General features: G+C 34.6%; 1 protein-coding gene across 2 annotated transcripts; it reads right to left on the bottom strand.

Annotated features, from left to right (window-relative positions):
• Positions 1–2379: 2379 nt before the first annotated feature.
• Positions 2380–13991, bottom strand: LOC134853914 (probable serine incorporator). 2 transcript variants are annotated; one of them, XM_063869880.1, is made up of 10 exons: positions 13282–13991; positions 11731–11915; positions 11193–11275; positions 10802–10895; positions 8597–8811; positions 8053–8230; positions 7668–7714; positions 5215–5247; positions 3762–3900; positions 2380–3312 (listed from the first exon to the last, which is right to left on the bottom strand). In XM_063869880.1, the coding sequence occupies exons 1-10, from the start codon at positions 13480–13482 to the stop codon at positions 3162–3164; spliced, it is 1326 nt and encodes a 441-aa protein (XP_063725950.1). In that variant the 5' UTR covers positions 13483–13991; the 3' UTR covers positions 2380–3161. The 2 variants fall into 2 exon arrangements, with proteins under 2 accessions (XP_063725950.1, XP_063725951.1); XM_063869881.1 differs by lacking the exon at positions 5215–5247 and having other exon boundaries at positions 2383–3312.
• Positions 13992–18971: the final 4980 nt, after the last annotated feature.

The following is an 18971-nucleotide window of genomic DNA, read 5'->3' as shown; positions in this document are numbered from 1 at the left end:
TTTTTTTTTGCAATTCGAAGGTTGTCGATTACCACGCCAATTGTTTATGAACATACGTTAAATTAATTTGCTGTAAGCTTGAAATGAAGTTATCGGAGGATTCAATGATTTTGCACGAAAAGAAATTATGTTCCGGTTTGATAAAGCTTGTTAATCGCAAAGCAAGACAAAAAACAACTGAAACTGGATAGCTTTCAAAAAATAGCTATGTGATGTTATATGATCGAAAAAAGTTACGGAGCCTCCATTCGTCTGTTTTAGTCATTCGCCATTCTTTTCATTGAATTTAAAATTATTGATTGCTTCCCTTATAGCACATCGTAAAAAAATTCTAGCCCTATAGTGGTTAGCTCAACCCAAAAATTGTTGGTGCCGTTTTTTTATCCCAAAAAATTTTGCTTAAAGAACTATAGTCTAAACTTAAATTTTCTAGGATCGTCCAGTTTGCTTGTCGTCCAATTGTCTAGGCCCCGTATGTTTACTGGAAAAACAAAGTTAATGAAGCCGTTTTTCTCGAGACCGAGAACAGGATTCGGCCTTAATCAAACAGATGTGAAGCTGCACTTCGCAAACAGAAGCATCAAAAGGCAGAGATTCATTTGCCTTAAAAATACTAATAGTTGCTTGGATAGAACTACTTGGAATATTGTAACTATTCTGATGTTACCAAAATTGCACAATTTTAGAGCAAAACCCAGATTGAACCTTAATCTAAATTTGTTTTTTGAAAAATTTCCCATTTTGCATAGGGGAGGAGGATTAGTCAGAAAAAATAGAAAGTGGCTATTCAACAATTTCCACATACTCACGTTACCAAAAAAGTACCAACAAGATTACCAGTTTAAACCACAAGGCAAAATGATGGGTTGACCACTATCTTTACCCGCCTAAAAATTCTTTTTAATTATTCATATCCTTACTTACCAATGATAAAATGACCATAAAATGCAAATAATTTGATTTGATTACTAAACAAAAAAATTTGAAACAAAAAATTCTTCGGTTAAATTTGCAAAAAAAAAACAATCAACGAATCAAATAAAAAGGAATTTTTCCGAAGTCCGTCTCAGCTAAAGAGATAACGCAGGGAAAATCTAAGCACCATGATAGTTTTAATGAAATATCATCCTCAGAATCAGCAGGTTAGATTCTGAAAAAAAAAAGATAACTTTCCAAAAAACGAGCAAAATAACAAATACAGGACTTTATCTTGGGCCACATTTTTTGTTTCAAAGCACAGGACATAGCATAACTGATTTTATTTATTTCGGTTAACCCTTAATCTCCGATTTGACACGGTAGTTTTTGAGCGCAGTTTTAAAATGAACCAAAATGTGTGGGCTTGTTTGAGAGGCCTTAACTTTTTTCTACCGAATTTAGGAAATCGCCGTTTGACAAGGGAGATCCCAATAACTTGCTCTATGTCTGAAACCTTCATCGCAGATTTGGGCATTTAATAATTGAGAAAATGAACAACTAATCAAAACAAATATGCCAAAAATCCCCCAACTGAAACTTTCGAAGGCAGGAGAAGGGAAGGTTAAAATGTAAAGAGACTAGCAAAATATTCATGCACATAAAAAGCAGCCCATTTTTCCTTTGTTTTTTTTTGAAAATCGGCTCAGCAAAAAGTGCAAACATTTCCCGAAGGGTGGCACAAAAAAAAAACAAAAAACATTAAATCCCATACATTTTCATAAAACATAATGCTTTGAAATTATATCAACCTCTTTTTAGTCTAAGGCAAATGAAACTTTTTGAGTTATTTTGAATAGCATGGACCAAATCGATGAAAACTTAGATTTCCATTCGAACTAGTCAAGTGATACAAAATTTTTAATTCATAGAAATTACTTTTGAAAGCCATCGAAAAATTTTTTTTCTTACCTTCGTTATACAAACCTTGACAGAACTTGAAAACCTGAATAAGACATCCAAAAAAGAATTTCAACGTCTTGAGCAAAGCAAGTTCTAATTGATTCGTAACACATGCTAAAACTGCCATCTTTTCATTGATGAAGCTCTGAATCCAGTTAGGTTTATTAATTTGTTTGATCAACAACTGAGCTTGTTTGATTACCGTAGTTTGATCAACAAATAATCTTACTGCGAGTTTTCAGCCCGTGGAGCTTTCGCAAGCAGCCTTGCTCTCCAAATTACCGTTCTGAAAGCTCTTCAATGATTACTTTCATCCAACATTCATCCAAGTTGAACACCTTAGTTAAATTTGGGTTACTTGAAGTATTAAGAATTCTCGATTTAAAAAAGAAACATCTAAATACTTAAATTAACTGCATTCTAGATTTTACAGCGAACTAACAAAACAGCCAACAGGCAGTTGGAAAAGTGTCAATAAAATTAAGGAGACTTGGAAATTTTGAAAAAAAAAATCCTTTTTTTGAAGAAATGAGAGTCATTCATGCCGTTTTGCGTCATTTGCTTTTGTACTTCGAGAGCGCAACTTATCTTCCTATTAGCAAATGAATTTCGAATTGAACTTTTAAACTAAATCAAACATGAAGTCGTGAGTGTGATAAACATTTAAAACTTTTTCCCCAAATAAAAAATGAAAAAAAAAAACACTACGTTCATTGACACTGGCATTTAATTATAAGCTTGATTTCATAAATTAGCTTTACATTTTCTGTGAAAAAGAAATTCATAATTCGTTTGATACTTCACACGATAGGAATGATAGTTTTTATATGATACCAAAAGAGTTTGCTTTCGATCAAATAACCAGTGCCTTAATTACAATTGTATGCTACCCAATTCAAAACAGCTATTGATGCCTTAACTAATCAATTTTTGAAAATGCGATGTCCTTTATGCAAGAACTAATGAGGGTTTATATTCCCTGCAATTCCGTGGATCGCATAACAGAGGAGCATTTCTGTTGTTAAGGAAAAGATAATGGAAAAAAAAAACAAATCAAGTCACTTTGCCCAATTTAGAAATTCAATTACTTGAAAAAAGATCAATCTCTTGTCTACAGAAACAATCCAAGGCCGCCACTTTTCGATTCTTTTTTGATTTCCAATCACTCAACTATGGTTCTTCTTCGTCTGAAGTTTAAGTCAGTTTTCTAGATTGTGCTCTTTCTGGTGTTGTTAGTTTTGATTGTTATTTCTGTTCTTGTTGTCTCTTCTCTCTTCCTCCTTTCAGAACTCCCTGTCTGAGAGAACGATGGGTGCGAATAGTACCCAGATGTATGTGGCAAAACAGACCCATGAGCTGCTGATTTTGACCCATTTCGACACAGAGGAGTCCGCAAAGTCCGAGTCCGTCATGGAGTTGTCAACCTTCATAGGGCTGAAACATTTTTACATTCATCTTCACTTTTATCACAATTTGTCATCAGTGATGATTTCACGGAAACTTATTGAGTTGCATATCAATTTCATGAAATTTAAAAGCTTCATGTGAAGTGTCTAACACTCTTGCTACTCGTTGAAAAGGTCGTTAGTTTGAGCCCCACCACGACCTATACTCGATGCTTGAATGAAAAGCGATTATTGCATACGAACAAAACTGAAAAAATGCACGCAATAAAATCAAGAACGTCCAGTTACTCAATTCGCATTTTTTAATTGATTTTCTAGGCATGGAAGAATTGCTTAGCCATCAAGTTTCGTGTAAACATCGCTCAAGCTGTCAACTTTTTGACTGAAAGACAGGCGTTTTATCCACTTAACAAATTGCCTCAAATCGCGCGCGTATAAAAAAAACAGAAAGGCCTCATGAGTGGTAAGTCGTCTCACCTGAACCAGTATGTGAGTGTCATCATGATGTAGAGACAAGCGGCAGCCATTGCTAGATGGAAGAGAGAGTGACTGTAACTCACTTCATCTTCCTCGTCGTCCACTACTGCCTGTCCACCCCGCTCGTCATCATCGCCTCCTATAACAGAAGCTGGGCATCACGCATGCCTTTTCGAGCTCTTAAAATAAAAGACTCTTACCCAGAAAAATTAAAGCAAGTAATAGACCCTGAGAAGCACAATGAAAAGGTCAAATTAACCAACTGACAGCTGATGTGAAGCAATGCGACTGAACAAGGATAGCAGAGATAACTGTTACTTTATGCAAGGAGAAAATATATTTTCGGATTGACTAAAAACATCAGATAAGACCTTTAAATTCAATAAGTTTTATACTGCCTATCGTATTTCTTTTCGGAAAAAGCTGTAATATGACAATTCAATTAGATTCGTATGATGTTTATCTGACGTGACCAAAAAGCTCAGGTGACCAAAATAATTCCCCACGTTCAGTGTTCGAAACAAAAAGCACGAATAAACAATAGTTTATATTCTTTTTTTTATTGTCTTTTTAAGCTTTTTCTCGCAAAACTGCATACCTTTTTTCAAAAAACAAACTTTCAAAAGTATAACAGAATAAAACAATGTTTTTTTTTAACTTCAAACTAGGGTTACACAAATTTTGTTTTAATAACTGAGAAAACATTTTCAACAGTTCAAACAACCCAGCAACCAGGTCATTATAGACATTATAGACAATAACGTCGGAACTCTCGAAGATTGTAATTGTTCCGACCACCATTTCTGCAAATTTTGACTACCCTGAGGGAATCTCGTGAGATGTCAAGTGAGGAATCATATAAGAGCCAAATTGGTCGTGATTGGGGTTCTGAACAAATTTTAAAATTGTCCCACAGCCCAGCAAAACTTGAAATTTTTCGATTCCCAGACTAAATTTGACAAGAGTTAGAAGCTGATTCCAAATTTAATTCTACTAGATCTTTAATACATTAATCAGTAAGTCTAGCATTCTTTTGCCTATTTCAATAGCCTTTTCTGGGTACAAAATAACATTTTTGACTTTTTTCAATTTTTGAAAATATTTTCATATTTGATTTTTCTTCACTCAGGTCGGAACATTCTTCACTACTTGCAACGCATCCGCCTACCCTTGTTTTTCGCTTAACTTTCCATTTTAATCGAAACTATCAGTTTTGAGAGATGAAACTATGCAAACAAGTATGTATATCAAGCCGATGAAAATTAACTTAGAGTATCTCACACAACTTGTTTTTTACAGAAGATTAAAAGAAACTTTTATTAACTAGGCACCAAATTCTTCAATTTGCAAGTTTGTGCCGTATAGGAGCTTTGCCTGTGTAAACAAAGTTTTTCCCTAGGTTTTTACGAAACTATCGTCAAACTAAACAGCCTTTTCAATAAGGTTAGCTTACCGTTACCACTAAGAGTTCCGTAGCTCTGATTACCTGTAGAACATAGACGCATATAATCAAGAGACAAGAGACGGTTGGAAGGATATCGATACTTAATAAATCAGTTTATATTTAGAAAAATTTATTTACTTTTGATGTTCTTCTTGAAAAAAGTTTTTGTTTTAAGCATTGCATTTTTATTTCCTCTTTTTTTTGGGTTCTTTATTATGATCAGATATTCTTTTAATTCAAAATATCAGAAAAATTTATTTTCACATTTCAAATAAAAATTGACAAAAATATGCTTCTCATTCGTTCGCGGCACTTTAGACAGGATGAATAGCCTTCAGTATCCGCTCAAGCTGGTGCTCTTTAAATGTTAAACTATAATTACTTTTACAGTTTTGTAGCGTGCATAGCCTGAAAACAACTTTAGTTTTATATATCATAATATATATATGTTCAAATTTTCATCTTTGACTTCTTTCGAGACAGTCAACCCTAGTTCCAGAAAACTAGACCCAAAAAGTATTTTTCACTTAGTCGTGGAATTTATTCAATTTATTTGCAATTTTACATTTTCGAGATGTAAATGAGTGTTCGGGGTCCGGCCTATTAGGATGTGTGTCTAGAAGGTCCTAGTTGACAATGTTGTTGCTTTTTGGCATTTTTTTTTAGAAAAGTTTACATAAAGTGCAATTTTACATTTTCGAGATGTAAATGAGTGTTCGGGGTCCGGCCTATTAGGATGTGTGTCTAGAAGGTCCTAGTTGACAACGTTGTTGCTTTTTGGCATTTTTAGAAAAGTTTACATAAAGTGCAATTTTACATTTTCGAGATGTAAATGAGTGTTCGGGGTCCGGCCTATTAGGATGTGTGTCTAGAAGGTCCTAGTTGACAACGTTGTTGCTTTTTGGCATTTTTTAGAAAAGTTTACATAAAGTGCAACTTTACATTTTCGAGATGTAAATGAGTGTTCGGGGTCCGGCCTATTAGGATGTGTGTCTAGAAGGTCCTAGTTGACAACGTTGTTGCTTTTTGGCATTTTTAAGAAAAGTTTACATAAAGTGCAATTTTACATTTTCGAGATGTAAATGAGTGTTCGGGGTCCGGCCTATTAGGATGTGTGTCTAGAAGGTCCTAGTTGACAACGTTGTTGCTTTTTGGCATTTTTTAGAAAAGTTTACATAAAGTGCAATTTTACGTTTTCGAGATGTAAATGAGTGTTCGGGGTCCGGCCTATTAGGATGTGTGTCTAGGAGGTCCTAGTTGACAACGTTGTTGCTTTTTGGCCTTTTTTAGAAAAGTTTCTTTTGACAAAGAAGCGCTATGTAAATCTTTAAAAACTTGTTTTACAGGATTCAAACTAAAGTTTTCCGGTTAAAATTACCAATTTTGATCTAAATCGTTTAGCTTTACTTGTTCGAAATTAGACTGCAAAGCAAAAATTATTTTTCTCAACTTTGACCGCAATTTTTGAATTTTTTCATTATCGATCGATTGAAAATGCTATAATATGATATATCACTCGACCCATTCTGTTGTACCTGAAATTTTCGACCACATTTATTTTTGCAAAAAAAAACAATGAATAATAGTCAAAGAATTTCACTTATTGATTTTTTTGTTTCACTTTTTTTTCTGAAAGAAGAAAAGAGGCGCTATTAAGTTGACTAATGTTGCTCGACACTGAGGCAAAAAATTTTCGACACTGAGGCAATTGCTTTGATTTTTTGGCATCGCCACCAATGGGGCTTTAACATGATAACACACTTACGAGCTTTTGTTGGGCAGTCAAACTCAGTCAGAAAAAGACACCCTACGTCATGGTTTTTTACCCTTCGCGAAGTGGTCGGAATAAATTGTGATCTTAAAAACTGTTTGTAAATTAGTGGCAAAATGTTCTTCAAATGAATAAACAACGAAATGAATAATTTTGCACAAGCTAATAACAGGCACACAAGGGTTACGTAGCAGTGTTTAGACAACCGCGTATTCAGACACGTTAGTATTTAGACAATTACTGTATTAACCAATCAGAATCGAGACAAGGAAGAAATTAATAAATAATTATTATTTATTTTGGATTATTTATGTCTTATCTCGATTCTGATTGGTTCATACAGTATTTGTCTAAATACTGACGAGTATGAATACGAGGTTGTCTAAATACAGACCGCACTCCGCACACATGATTATCGTTACGACCTTAACTATTAGAGTAATTACAAACCAAAAACCGAACAAAAGTTGAACACTTCGATCGGAATTCGAATCTCATTTGGTATATTAAAGCTTAGTTTTGACCAGTTTAAATGAAAAAAGCATGAACTTTAATTTATTTATCGAAAGTCTTCAAAAAGGCATCAATTTCTTCAGTGGCGCTTCCAAAAAAGCTTAGGATCAATTTCTTTCAAAAGAAAAAAGGCATCAATCTCTTCAATGGCGCTCTTCAAAAGAAATTTTTATCTAACCTGCAGCGTAGTTGGATGAGCTGTCTTCGTCTTTGTTTGAAGTACGACTGAAAAACAAGGCTCAGATTCCACAAAGATAAACTATTTTTTCAGCAAACTTTGATTTCTTTTGATTGGAGCCGTAGCTTAAAATAAATAGGTAAAAAACGCCCATGTTTTTGCATAACAAACGTCTAAGTACGAAATCGTTCCACTGTTCAATTGATCCGTTCAGTTTCAATTAAAGTTTAACTTCACTTCTATCCTTGTTCAAACTGAATCTCTGACTTCTCGTAAATTTACAATGAAACCTTCAATGTTTTTTTACAATGAACATTTGTTTTATATGTATCAATTCTTAATCATGTTTGATCATAACTTTGTTGCAAATACTGATGATTCTCACGTGGCGATGAGTACAGTGAAGTTAGCGACGAAGAGAGCGACTACAATGCTGACCCACTGAGCCCCCTCCCCCGTGGGGTTGCACTGGTCTCTGGGGTCTGAGGAGAGGGCCATCCAGGTGAGACCCACTGCGAACAGACTAGTCACAGACGCCTGCAACAGACCACTCCGCGGATTCTCTAAAACACCATCAGAATACAAAAAAATTCATACATTTTGTAATGGCGCCTTATCAAAAAATGAGCCACAAGGGCTAAGCTCCGCTTAAATTTAGATGCCTTTCATAGAGAAAAAAGGTAGCAAAATCATTGCTTATTCAAATAAGACTTAGTTAACAGAGTTAATTTTCAGATCTTCTGGCAAACATTATTTTTCTTTATTAGCCATCTCTCCAGCTGAGATAGCGCTTTTTTATCGAAATAGTTTAATCGTTAATTTTGACTAGTTTAGTCAATTGCCAGTTTCTGTTGCTTATTCTATCGTAAATGGCTTGAGATATCATAATCAAAAAGAATTGCATATGTAAAACTTAAGTAGATCCTGACCTTCTTGTACTTTGGGGATTATTGACAGGACTGAGATGATGACACAGAGCAGCACCAGAAGCACAATGAGCACTATATTATCCAAGCAGTCTGAGTTAGTGTAGTAGATGAAGAGGAGCACGACCCCTAGGAGGGAGGAGGTGAACATGAACAACATGGATGTGATGAGCATCACTAGCCAGCACTTGTTGTCACTGTCTTCCATATTGCCCACCCTGAAAGTGAACAAAAGCATAAAACCCATCGTTTACTGTAAGAGGGATTTTATATTGCACTCTGTTCTGCAATTGCTAGTCGCTCTTTTAGGTCATAGAGGTACTCCACAAGCCACTAACTGTGAATCAATAATGAAACTGGAGATCATAAAAGAGCCCATAGGTGTTCATATTCAGAAAAATAGGCATCAACAATTTCGCATAAAGTGTAAAACTAAAGAAAGAAAGAAAGAACGAAAGAAAGGACGAAAGACAGAAAGAAAAACAGAAAGAAAGAAAGAAAGAAAGAAAAAGAAAGATGTTATTCCACGACTATAAAAGTAAAGTAAATTCTAACACAGAAGCACCTGCAATACAAAACCAGAAAGCCCCTAATTCGGAAAAAAATGTACAAAAAAATCGAAAAAGTCAGAAAAGCTAAACGAATTAGGCTAATTTTGAAACAAAAACGTGCCAGGACAATAGAGTGTGAAATTCAAATCGGAAGAAAATTTACCAGGTGTTAACAAGGTCACAAAGACACACACGAACATACAATTTTTTTTTGCTCGTCAAAAAACGCCACATGATGCCATTAAACCGATATAATTTGAGCCCAAAACCTATCATCCAGTGAAAAAAAAGCCAAAAAAATATTGCAATGAAAAACTTAAGCTATTATTTCTATAAAATTTTTCCAGTTTGTGCCATACAAAGCATAAAAAATTTGTTTACCTTAAAACGACTCATAAATAGTTCACTTAGCCGATAAAATATAAACCAAAATCATTTGGGCAGAATGAAGTTTTTAGCTAAAGAAAAACAAAAAGAAAAATATACGAAGTCAAGAAATTACAAATAGCTGAAGTAAATCAAAACATAAGGTATTTAACAAAATCCAACAATTTTTTTTCTAAACGGAATATTTCCCGTTTGAAAAAAATAGGTCCTGTCAATTTCGACTCATTCCAGGCGTATTCGCTGCCCACAGGCTAAGTGTTCCGGAAACGCAAAGAAATTTGAAATCAATTTGCACTAGCGCGCAACGCACCTCAGGTGCTTCGAATTTCTAACAATAAAAAAAACCGCATATATTGGAAACAAGATCTGCATCCTTTGAGTGTACTCTGACAGCACCCAATTACAGGGTTCGTATTTACAAAATTTGCAAAGTTTTTATCAAGTTATGTGAAATTATACTTAAGTTCTTTGAAAAAAAAAACTAAAATGAACTAAGAAACGTCAAATCTCGGAAATTAAAAGCAATTGAGCAGTCGCATTTGCAAATCCTCAGAGTACTCTTGCAGTACCCAACTACAGTGTTGGGAAATTCGAATTTTGGTTTGATTTCGATATGATTGGTTCGATATTTGATGTTCACCTAAAAAGTCGAAAATACACAACAGACAGTTCGAAAAGTCAATGAAAATTAAGGAAATCAATAAAAAATGATTCAATTATTTTCGAACTTTTTTTCAATTTGAAATTTCAGAGAAAAAACTATATAAAGTTAAAGCTCTGAGTTTCAGGGATATTTTATGGTTGACGTTTTTTTTTAAAATAACGTTAGGCCAATTACAGAAAATTTATGATAGTTTTTTATTCCGCTGGAAATTCTGAAAACAAAAATCCATTTTCGAAACTCAGAGCGGATCATGTCTTTTTTTGCGCTTTTTACCATTTTGTTTAAGCAGAGTGTAGTTTGCCTTCCAGTTCGCAAATGAAATCTAATTGAAGTCAGACATTGCATATATACATGAATGCATTAGGAAGTATGAACACACTTCTGCACCTAGTATTTTTTAAACATTTTTCCCGTAAGAATACAGAAAAAAACATCATGATCTAAGAAAAGGTTTTCACTTTATTCATTGGCACTTAGCAAGTCAGCTCTGGAGTTAAGACTACTGTGAAACCCGCTGTTGCTAAACAAGCATTAAAAACAAAAAGAAGCTGACTCTTTTTGACCACACTTTTTAGGAGTTGTTATACAGAAAATAATCACGCATACCATGATTCGTTCCATGAGTGGGCGAAGTCGATGAGCATGATTATCTGGACGAGGATGAACAAGAAGCCCCCGATCAGACCCCCAACGTACATAGCTGAAAAGATACATTTCTCGCTCAACCATCGAATCTGATCTTCATATACGTTTTTTTCCAAACGAATACAACTTATTTAGCTGAATTTATCACTGGTAATATTATTAGCCGAGCTAAGTTCCATTTACCTTATATAGTGTTCCTAGTATGACAAACCAAAAAACTTGATTTGGTGTTCGGATTGACTTTTCGAGATTATTCGCAATGTCTCTTACATGTTTTTTGCTATCACAGAAGCAGCACATCGTTTATCTTTTGACCTAATAGTGTTTTAGTATTGAGGTTATGGGACCTTACTAGTGTAGAATGCTTTTGTGGTGGGGATGAAAAACACGCCCACAATCAGCAGAATGAGCAAGAGGAACTTCCACAGCCAGAAGCTGAAACAAAGCAGCACAGTGAAATAGGAAACAATAAGTTGACAATATTGCTAGTTCTTTTTTGATTGAATATGACTTCTTTCTCTGTAACATCTTCTCAGCAATTTAAATGTTGAGATAACATAGGTCGTATTCTCAGTCTTTAATTTTATAACAACCAGGTTTAACTTTTCAAGCCGTTGAATATGTAGATTTCATGTTAAAACTTTTATACTACAGTTACTAACCCGGGTTTTCAGTTACTATCAGTTACCATACCGGGCAAATTGTCCATTTTCATGTAGTTAGCCTGCTATTATAATGACTGAGTGCGGAATAATACGATGCAATTTATGAAGTTAACAGTTCAGACCAATTTACAATTTGTTCTTTATTCAAAAATTCACTACAAGAAAATGTTCCATTTTTCCAACATTGCCATCCACATATATTGATAGAATGGGAAACAATCTCACCCCCTGTCAAATTTGACCCTTGGATCTGCACTGGACTTGGCACAGAGAGTGAGTACTGATAGAAATAGGAAGAATAGAGTGCCTGCTAGACAGACATGGTACACTGCAGAGTATCCTAATACTCGTCTGCACAGAGACCCCTCCTGCACTTGTGTTTCCTCACAGAAGTCATAATACAACGCTATCTAAACAGAAAAAAACGGTGTCTGACAATTCAGACGACAGCTATTAAGACGAGAACAGTTTTTGAATGGACATTACGACACACCATTCTACTATTCGCTACACACAATTCACAATCGTATATCTGAGAAATATCAACCGCACAAGCTCAAAACGCAGATAAATGAAAATCAATGGAAGTTTTGAAAAAGAAAACAGAATAGAACAGAAAAAACTCATAAGACTATTTTGACCACAAAATCAAAACGACGGCGTCCCTCATGATGGACGGCCCGAATGTTAGAAATTTGTTTTCAGATAATTTCAGCCAATCAGAATTGAGCAGTCAAAAATCTGAAAGAAATTGCGAATATCTCAAAGAAAGCAAATAAAACCAGGCCATTAAAATAAATATTGACCAGTTAGAACATGAGCAGATACATTAACTTTCAAATATTGTAAAATCGCAGTCGGGTATTGGAAAAACCCTAAAACACATTTGAAAAAATGATTTTTTTTTTGGTATATCTGCACGAATTGTCATTTTCTGTTCATAATGACTTCCGTTTTGTGCACAATTCGTTTAGAACAATCTAACAATTCTGATTGGTTGAAAGTTTTCTATTATTCCGTCCCTCCATCATGAGAATACCCAATCATAACCAAAGTTTCCGTCAGTACTAACTAAAATATGTCTTTTCTGTTAAACGGTCCAAAAATGATTTTTTTTGATGATCTCAAAGTTTAAAACATAGCCAATCAAAGCTTGGAAAAGAGAAATGAACGCTAGTAAACATTAAAAAACACCGACTTTCTTGAAAAATCTCAACTTTCGAATTTCAAAAAAAAATAGATGCCTTTTAAGCTCTTTGAACTTCTAGGACAATTTATGATTGGCGCTTTTTTGAAAAAATGAACCCAACTTGAGAAAACGGGATCAATAGGTAAAGTTTTTATTCCGCTGGGAAATCTTAAAAATAAATTCCACTTTAGAAACAAGAAATCTTTCACATTTATTCGCGCCATTTCACGTTCGTATTTGGAGAGTGCTATTCACGTCACTTTCAGCAGATGAGTTTCAATCGAACTCAATAAGTGCATTATATCTAAGTGCATGAATATTTTAAGACTTTTTCCTGAAAACAAAAAAACAAAAAAAAATCAGCAAGACCTATGAAAAGTCTTAGCTACGTTCATTACTCTTAATCAGAATGCTCGAATCTGATAGGTTGAAAAAATTTCCAATAGAGCATTATGGTCTCAAATTTAGATAATAATCCTCGAATCTGATTGGTTGAAAAACAAATCGAGCGAATGCAAATACTAATTTGGTTATTTTGGGCCGTTTAACGGAAAATACCCAAAAATGGAATGGGAAACGGGATTTACCTTTTCGAGCCACTCTTCCACAGGTGTGCTGAGTAGGATCATAGAGAGGAGAGCGATGAGGGAGAGCATGGTGGCATACATGAGTCTAGTTGAGGTGGAGGCCTTCACAGATGGGAGACAGGAACAGCAGCAGGAACAGATGGAGGAGCCCACGCAACAAGCCAACTGGGCGGCACAACACGTGCCCAACACCAGCCCCATCTCTACTTGCAGTTAGAGGACGTTTAAGAAGTATAAAATTTAAACCACTGATCAAACAAATGAAAGGAAGGAGACGATAATGATAAAGGTAGTGTACCGATTAATTAGGTGTAATGTTTCTTAAAACAATCGCCCCGTCAAATAACAAGTGATAGAAAGTGGAAAAGATATTTGAATTGAGAAAATATTAACAAAGAAAAAGTAAATAGGTGTCAGTCAGGAACACCGAATACCAGAAAAGCATAAAGTGGCAATGCAATGAGCAGGTGTACTACATTGGTTGCAAATTTGAGTCAGATAATTAATTTTTCTGTCGTAAATAGAAATCAGGAAAGAAAACGATAGAATAGTGGATCGAAACTCGAATGGAACAGCTGATCAAAATCAGAGCGACCAGTTACTTCACAGTTTCAAAGCATGGTTTCTGAAACACAGATTTCGAAGTAACAAAATAGCAATTTATATCTAGAGATTCAAAATCTTTCTTTCGTATATTTTAAACTGAAATTAAAACACTGACAAATACTTAAAGGTATTTTAAAAATTAATACACGATGGTTACTCGGTCATTTATTTGAAAAGCTAAGGTCATCTCTTATTTGTGTCAAATCAATTCTAAAATCACGTCGAGCTCGCTCGTCATACAATTAAATTTAAAACATCGTCAGCAAATGTTGAATTTACCTGTGCGTCTAAACAAATAATCAAACCAACTCAAAAACTACGACACAATTATTATATAATACCTCAAATTACATGATTCATCGATCGACCGACCAGTCTTCGGTTTTTCAAATCAATCATTTACTGACCTCGAGCGGCGTCGTTACTATTACGACTGTTCTCGTGGTGACTATTTATTGCATTATTACTATTATAACTAGCAGGTTTTTTGGTATTAGCATAACCACTTCTGCTAGTTTTTATAACTTCCTCGTTAAACTTCTCTTTCATCTGAGTAGAGAGCAAGTTGTTGGCTAAAAATAGCAAAGCCACTTTGCATATGATAATCACACTATTATCCTGCAGCCTTTTTCGATTCCCTGGCAATACCACTTTTCCGTCTATAAACACGGGTCGTTTTCCTTGGTTCATAAAAGCGAATGTCCCACTTGGCAGAAGTGTGATGGTAGCTTGAACCCTGGATATCTTGTGAGAGGGTCCTTCTAGACTGAGATCTACATCTACTCTATTGTCTTTGCAGTTTCTGCCAAGTGATATGGCCCGTGACTGCATAAGGAATCTAAATTGAGCACAAAAAAGTGATTAAAGATAACGATTTAAGATGAAGACACAAAAAAACTTCAATTTTGAAAACATAGTCAACTGGCAGTTGGAAAAGAGTAATGAACGCAAGGAAATCGAAAAAAAATAGATGACCTTAAAGCTTTTCGAATTTATAGCAACTGAAAAAATGAAATCTTTCAAAACTTCATTTAACTTAACTCGCCTAACAAACAATTTATGACGGACACTTTGGTACTAGTTTACTTGTTTGGTCCCTCAAAATGCTAATAAAAACCGAGGTACTTCTGTGGCTAATTCTAACAGTAAGCATTTTTAATTTTCTATGTTGCTGTAGAAACGGCCCTGGTTAATCTTGCCGGTACAAAACGGGTGACCAACCCCAAGGCGTAGGTTCAAATCCCGTGCTGGTTCTTCCTTTTAGGAAATAAGCGTGACCAATCATCTAAACTAGGAAGTAGTTTGGTCACGGGACCAAACAAGTTAACTAGTACCGACTCTTTGTTTGCTAAAAATACCCAAGTTTGAGAAAATTGGATCAATTGGTTAAATTCTTATTGCGCTGGGAAATATGATAATTAATTTCCATTTTTGAAATTAGAAATCGATCACGTTTTTTTGTGAACTTAACACTTTTGCTGTTCGATAGTGGAGTTTGGCTTCCTTTTAACAATGGACATGTACTGAACTCTAAAAGAAATCACAAGTCAAACCACGAAAAAACAAAATTGAGCGTGAACAAATTTCAAGACTTTTTCCTGAAAAAAAAACCCAAAAAATAACAACAAGACCTACAAAAAAGTACTCACTACGTGCATTAATCTTAAAAAAGACCTTTCATGTTAAGAAACTGTTGAAACTAACTTGAATCAATACGGAATGGAAAATTCTAAAAATTCGCACGATTCTAAAAATGCTACAGAATTCCCCCTGCTAGCGCAAGGTAGAAAGGTCTATTTATAACTGAAAAAAAAAAGAAATCCTTCAAAACTTCATCTAACTTAACTCGCCTAATAGATCTTCCGCGCAGTAGAGCATATGTACAATCGTCAAAATCAGACATCTTCGTTCCAGTAGTCTGACCAAGCAGGAACTGCCACCGAGGCAACTCAGTCTCCAGTGCTTTGATCTCTTCGTGCGCTCTTATTTCGGCCAATTGAATTTCGTTTTGAATCACTGGATCTGTGAACTGAACTTTGTTGATATTTTCACTTACTTTTTCACGTAATCTTTCTTCCACTTCTGGGAAACTCTCGTGACTAGCTTGATTGTTTACGCCTTGATTTGCTAATAAATTAAATCTCCTTAATAATAACCAGTGCTTGCGCAACGTTTTAGCCGTTCTACAAACATGAAAAGTATTCCTGTGCTTGACAAGTGCAGCTTGAAAAGCATCTAAACACGGAAGATTGTTTGAATTAATATCACACAATATTTGCTCTTCAGCATCCGAAAAAATCGCCTTTGACAAAACTCGTCTGCGAATCATAATCGGCATCTTTTTGATCCGATCGTGAACGTATTTGGAGATGATTGAGTCGTATAAAATTGACTCCCATCTTTCTTGAATTTCAGTTAAAGTGAAATGCGTGGAAAACTTGACAGACGCGAATACTGCCAGCAAATCACTCGTTTGAATAACAGAATCAATTAAAATGAGATCATCTTCGGAACGCCAAATACTGAAACACAGTAAAAGTAACACCGTAAACCTATCAAGGCAAAGATAGTAAGTTAGTCAAAAAAGAACCGACGCAGTCGAAAACAATCTGTTTGCATGAGCGAAGCTTTGACCCCAACCAAAGAATGCCTAAAATTTTAAGGTTAACTATTCCAGAAGGCAAAGTATTTTCACAGGTCAACACAGGTCTTTTTCATGAACCAAAACTATCCAACCGAAGGATGCATTTCCGCCGAGTAGAAAATAAAAGAACTTTCATTGGTCAACACAGGTTCAGTTGTACTAGACAAAATAGTCAACATACAGTTGCAAAAGAGTCAAGGAACGCAAGAAAATAAAAAACAGACTTACTTGTACTTTTTTTGAAAAAATCTCATATATTGAATTTCAAACAATAAATAGATGGCATTTAAACTCTTTGAATTTCAAGCACACTTTATGATTGACGATTAACATTTTTTTGCTAACATTAATAGAATTTGAAAAAAACGGAGTTTTTTTTCGCTGGGAAATCTTAAAATTAAATTCCACTTTCGAAACTAGAATCAGATCACGTTTCTGTGACCTTTACACTTTCACTGTTTGATTGTGGAGTTTTCTTTCCTTTTGACAATGGAAATGAACTGAACTTAAAAAGAAATCATAAGTCAAACCGAAAAAAAAATTAGCCTGAAAAAAAAAACAATAAAAATCATCGCGACATATTTAAGAGTCTGAACTACTTTCATCGACTCTTAAAAAAATGAAAATCAAAAATCAGAAGGCTAGACTTTATCATTGGTCAACACAGGTCTGTTTTTCATCAACGAACACAATTCAAATCCTCCTGTCATAAATACCTGAGAAAGCAATTGGAGAAGACCAGATTTTATACCAAAACTCCGAAAAGACAAATTCAGAAAGGGCGGTTTAAATTCAGAAGCTTCATCATTGGTCATACCGATCTGTTTATTTTTCGACCATACAATCCAAATTAAATACCCTGCTTGCGCCAAACAAAATATGAACGATCAAAATCAAAAACTTAGATTTATCATTACTCAACACCAGCATGAATTTAAACAAGGAAATTCCGAGCAATTACCAGCAGAAGGCTAGGTTTAATTTTGGTGGAAATAGAACTGCTTCACGTCAGCCGAAACAATTCCAACAACACAGAACTCATGTCAAAATAAAAAGAATTTCATTAACTTGGAGATAGGAGTCTGATTCAGAAACATCAGAAAACTAAGTTTTACAATTGGCATTGGACATAGATCTGATTTACATCAAACAAAAAAAACCAAAACAAAAACAGATTCAACACAGAAATCATGTCAAAATAAAATTAATTTCATTAACTTGGAGATAGGAGTCTGATTCAGAAACATCAGAAAACTAAGTTTTACAATTGGCATTGGTCAACATAGATCTGGTTTACATCAAACAAACAAAACCAAAACGAAAGCAGATTCAACACAGAAATCATGTCAAAGTGAAATTAATTTTATTAACTTGGAGATAGGAGTCTGATTCAGAAACATCAGAAAACTAAGTTTTACAATTGGCATTGGACAACATAGATCTGATTTACATAAAACAAACAAAACCAAAATAGATTCAACACAGAAATCATGTCAAAATAAAATTAATTTCATTAACTTGGAGATAGGAGTCAATAAAAAGCTTGGATTCAATAAAAACGACAAGGAAAAATATTTTCAGAAGGCTAAGTAATATCGGGAGCAAAACAGGTCTGTTTCTATGAGCCAGAAGAATTATAGGAAATGAAATACCAAGAACACAATGAAAAAATTCAAAAGAAACATTAGATGGCTAGATTTTATCATGGGTCAACACAGGTCCGTTTTTCATCAGCTGAAAGAAATAAAGCCAGGGAAAATTGATATGGACACAATTAATTGAAGGTTATAGGCCAACACAGCTCCGCTTAGCATCAACAAAAACCGATAAGGAGAAAATTTTTTCGGAAGTCTAAGTCTTATCAATTTTTTTGCCCGTTTTTATCAGGCAAAAGAAACTTAAAAAAAACTAAATTCCATGAGAACAAATAAAACTCAGAGCCGCAGAGCATGAAAACAAACGATGAGGAAATTTTTTTATCAGAAAGCTAAGTCTTATCAGTGATCAACACAGGTATGTTTTTCATCAGCCAGCTAAAACAAATCAAGCAAGAGCAGTTTGACATTGATACGATTAAACGAAAATTATAGACCAACACGGTTAGCATCAATAAAAACAATAAGGAAATTTTTTTTTTCAGAAGGCAAAGTAATATCAGTGATCAAAACGTGTTTGTTTTATCAGTCAATTGACTCCTAAAACGAAACTTCTAGGTGATTTTTAAAAATCAAAAAAAAGGTAGGCTGTTTGAAAAGGATGATTTTGATTGAAAAATATTATATGGCTAGATTTTATCATGGTTGAACACAGGTCTGTTTTTCATCAGCTGAAAGAAATCAAGCAAGAGCAGATTGACGTTGATGGATAAAATAAAACTAATAGGTCAACACAGATTCGCATAGCATCAAAGCAAACGAAGAGGAAAAAAATTATAACGTAA

Source organism: Symsagittifera roscoffensis, chromosome 9, assembly GCF_963678635.1.
Source record: "Symsagittifera roscoffensis chromosome 9, txSymRosc1.1, whole genome shotgun sequence".
NCBI lineage: Eukaryota > Metazoa > Xenacoelomorpha > Acoela > Convolutidae > Symsagittifera > Symsagittifera roscoffensis.
The sequence above is the reverse complement of the archived record's forward strand: the minus strand, read 5'-3'. Positions and strand labels throughout refer to the sequence as shown.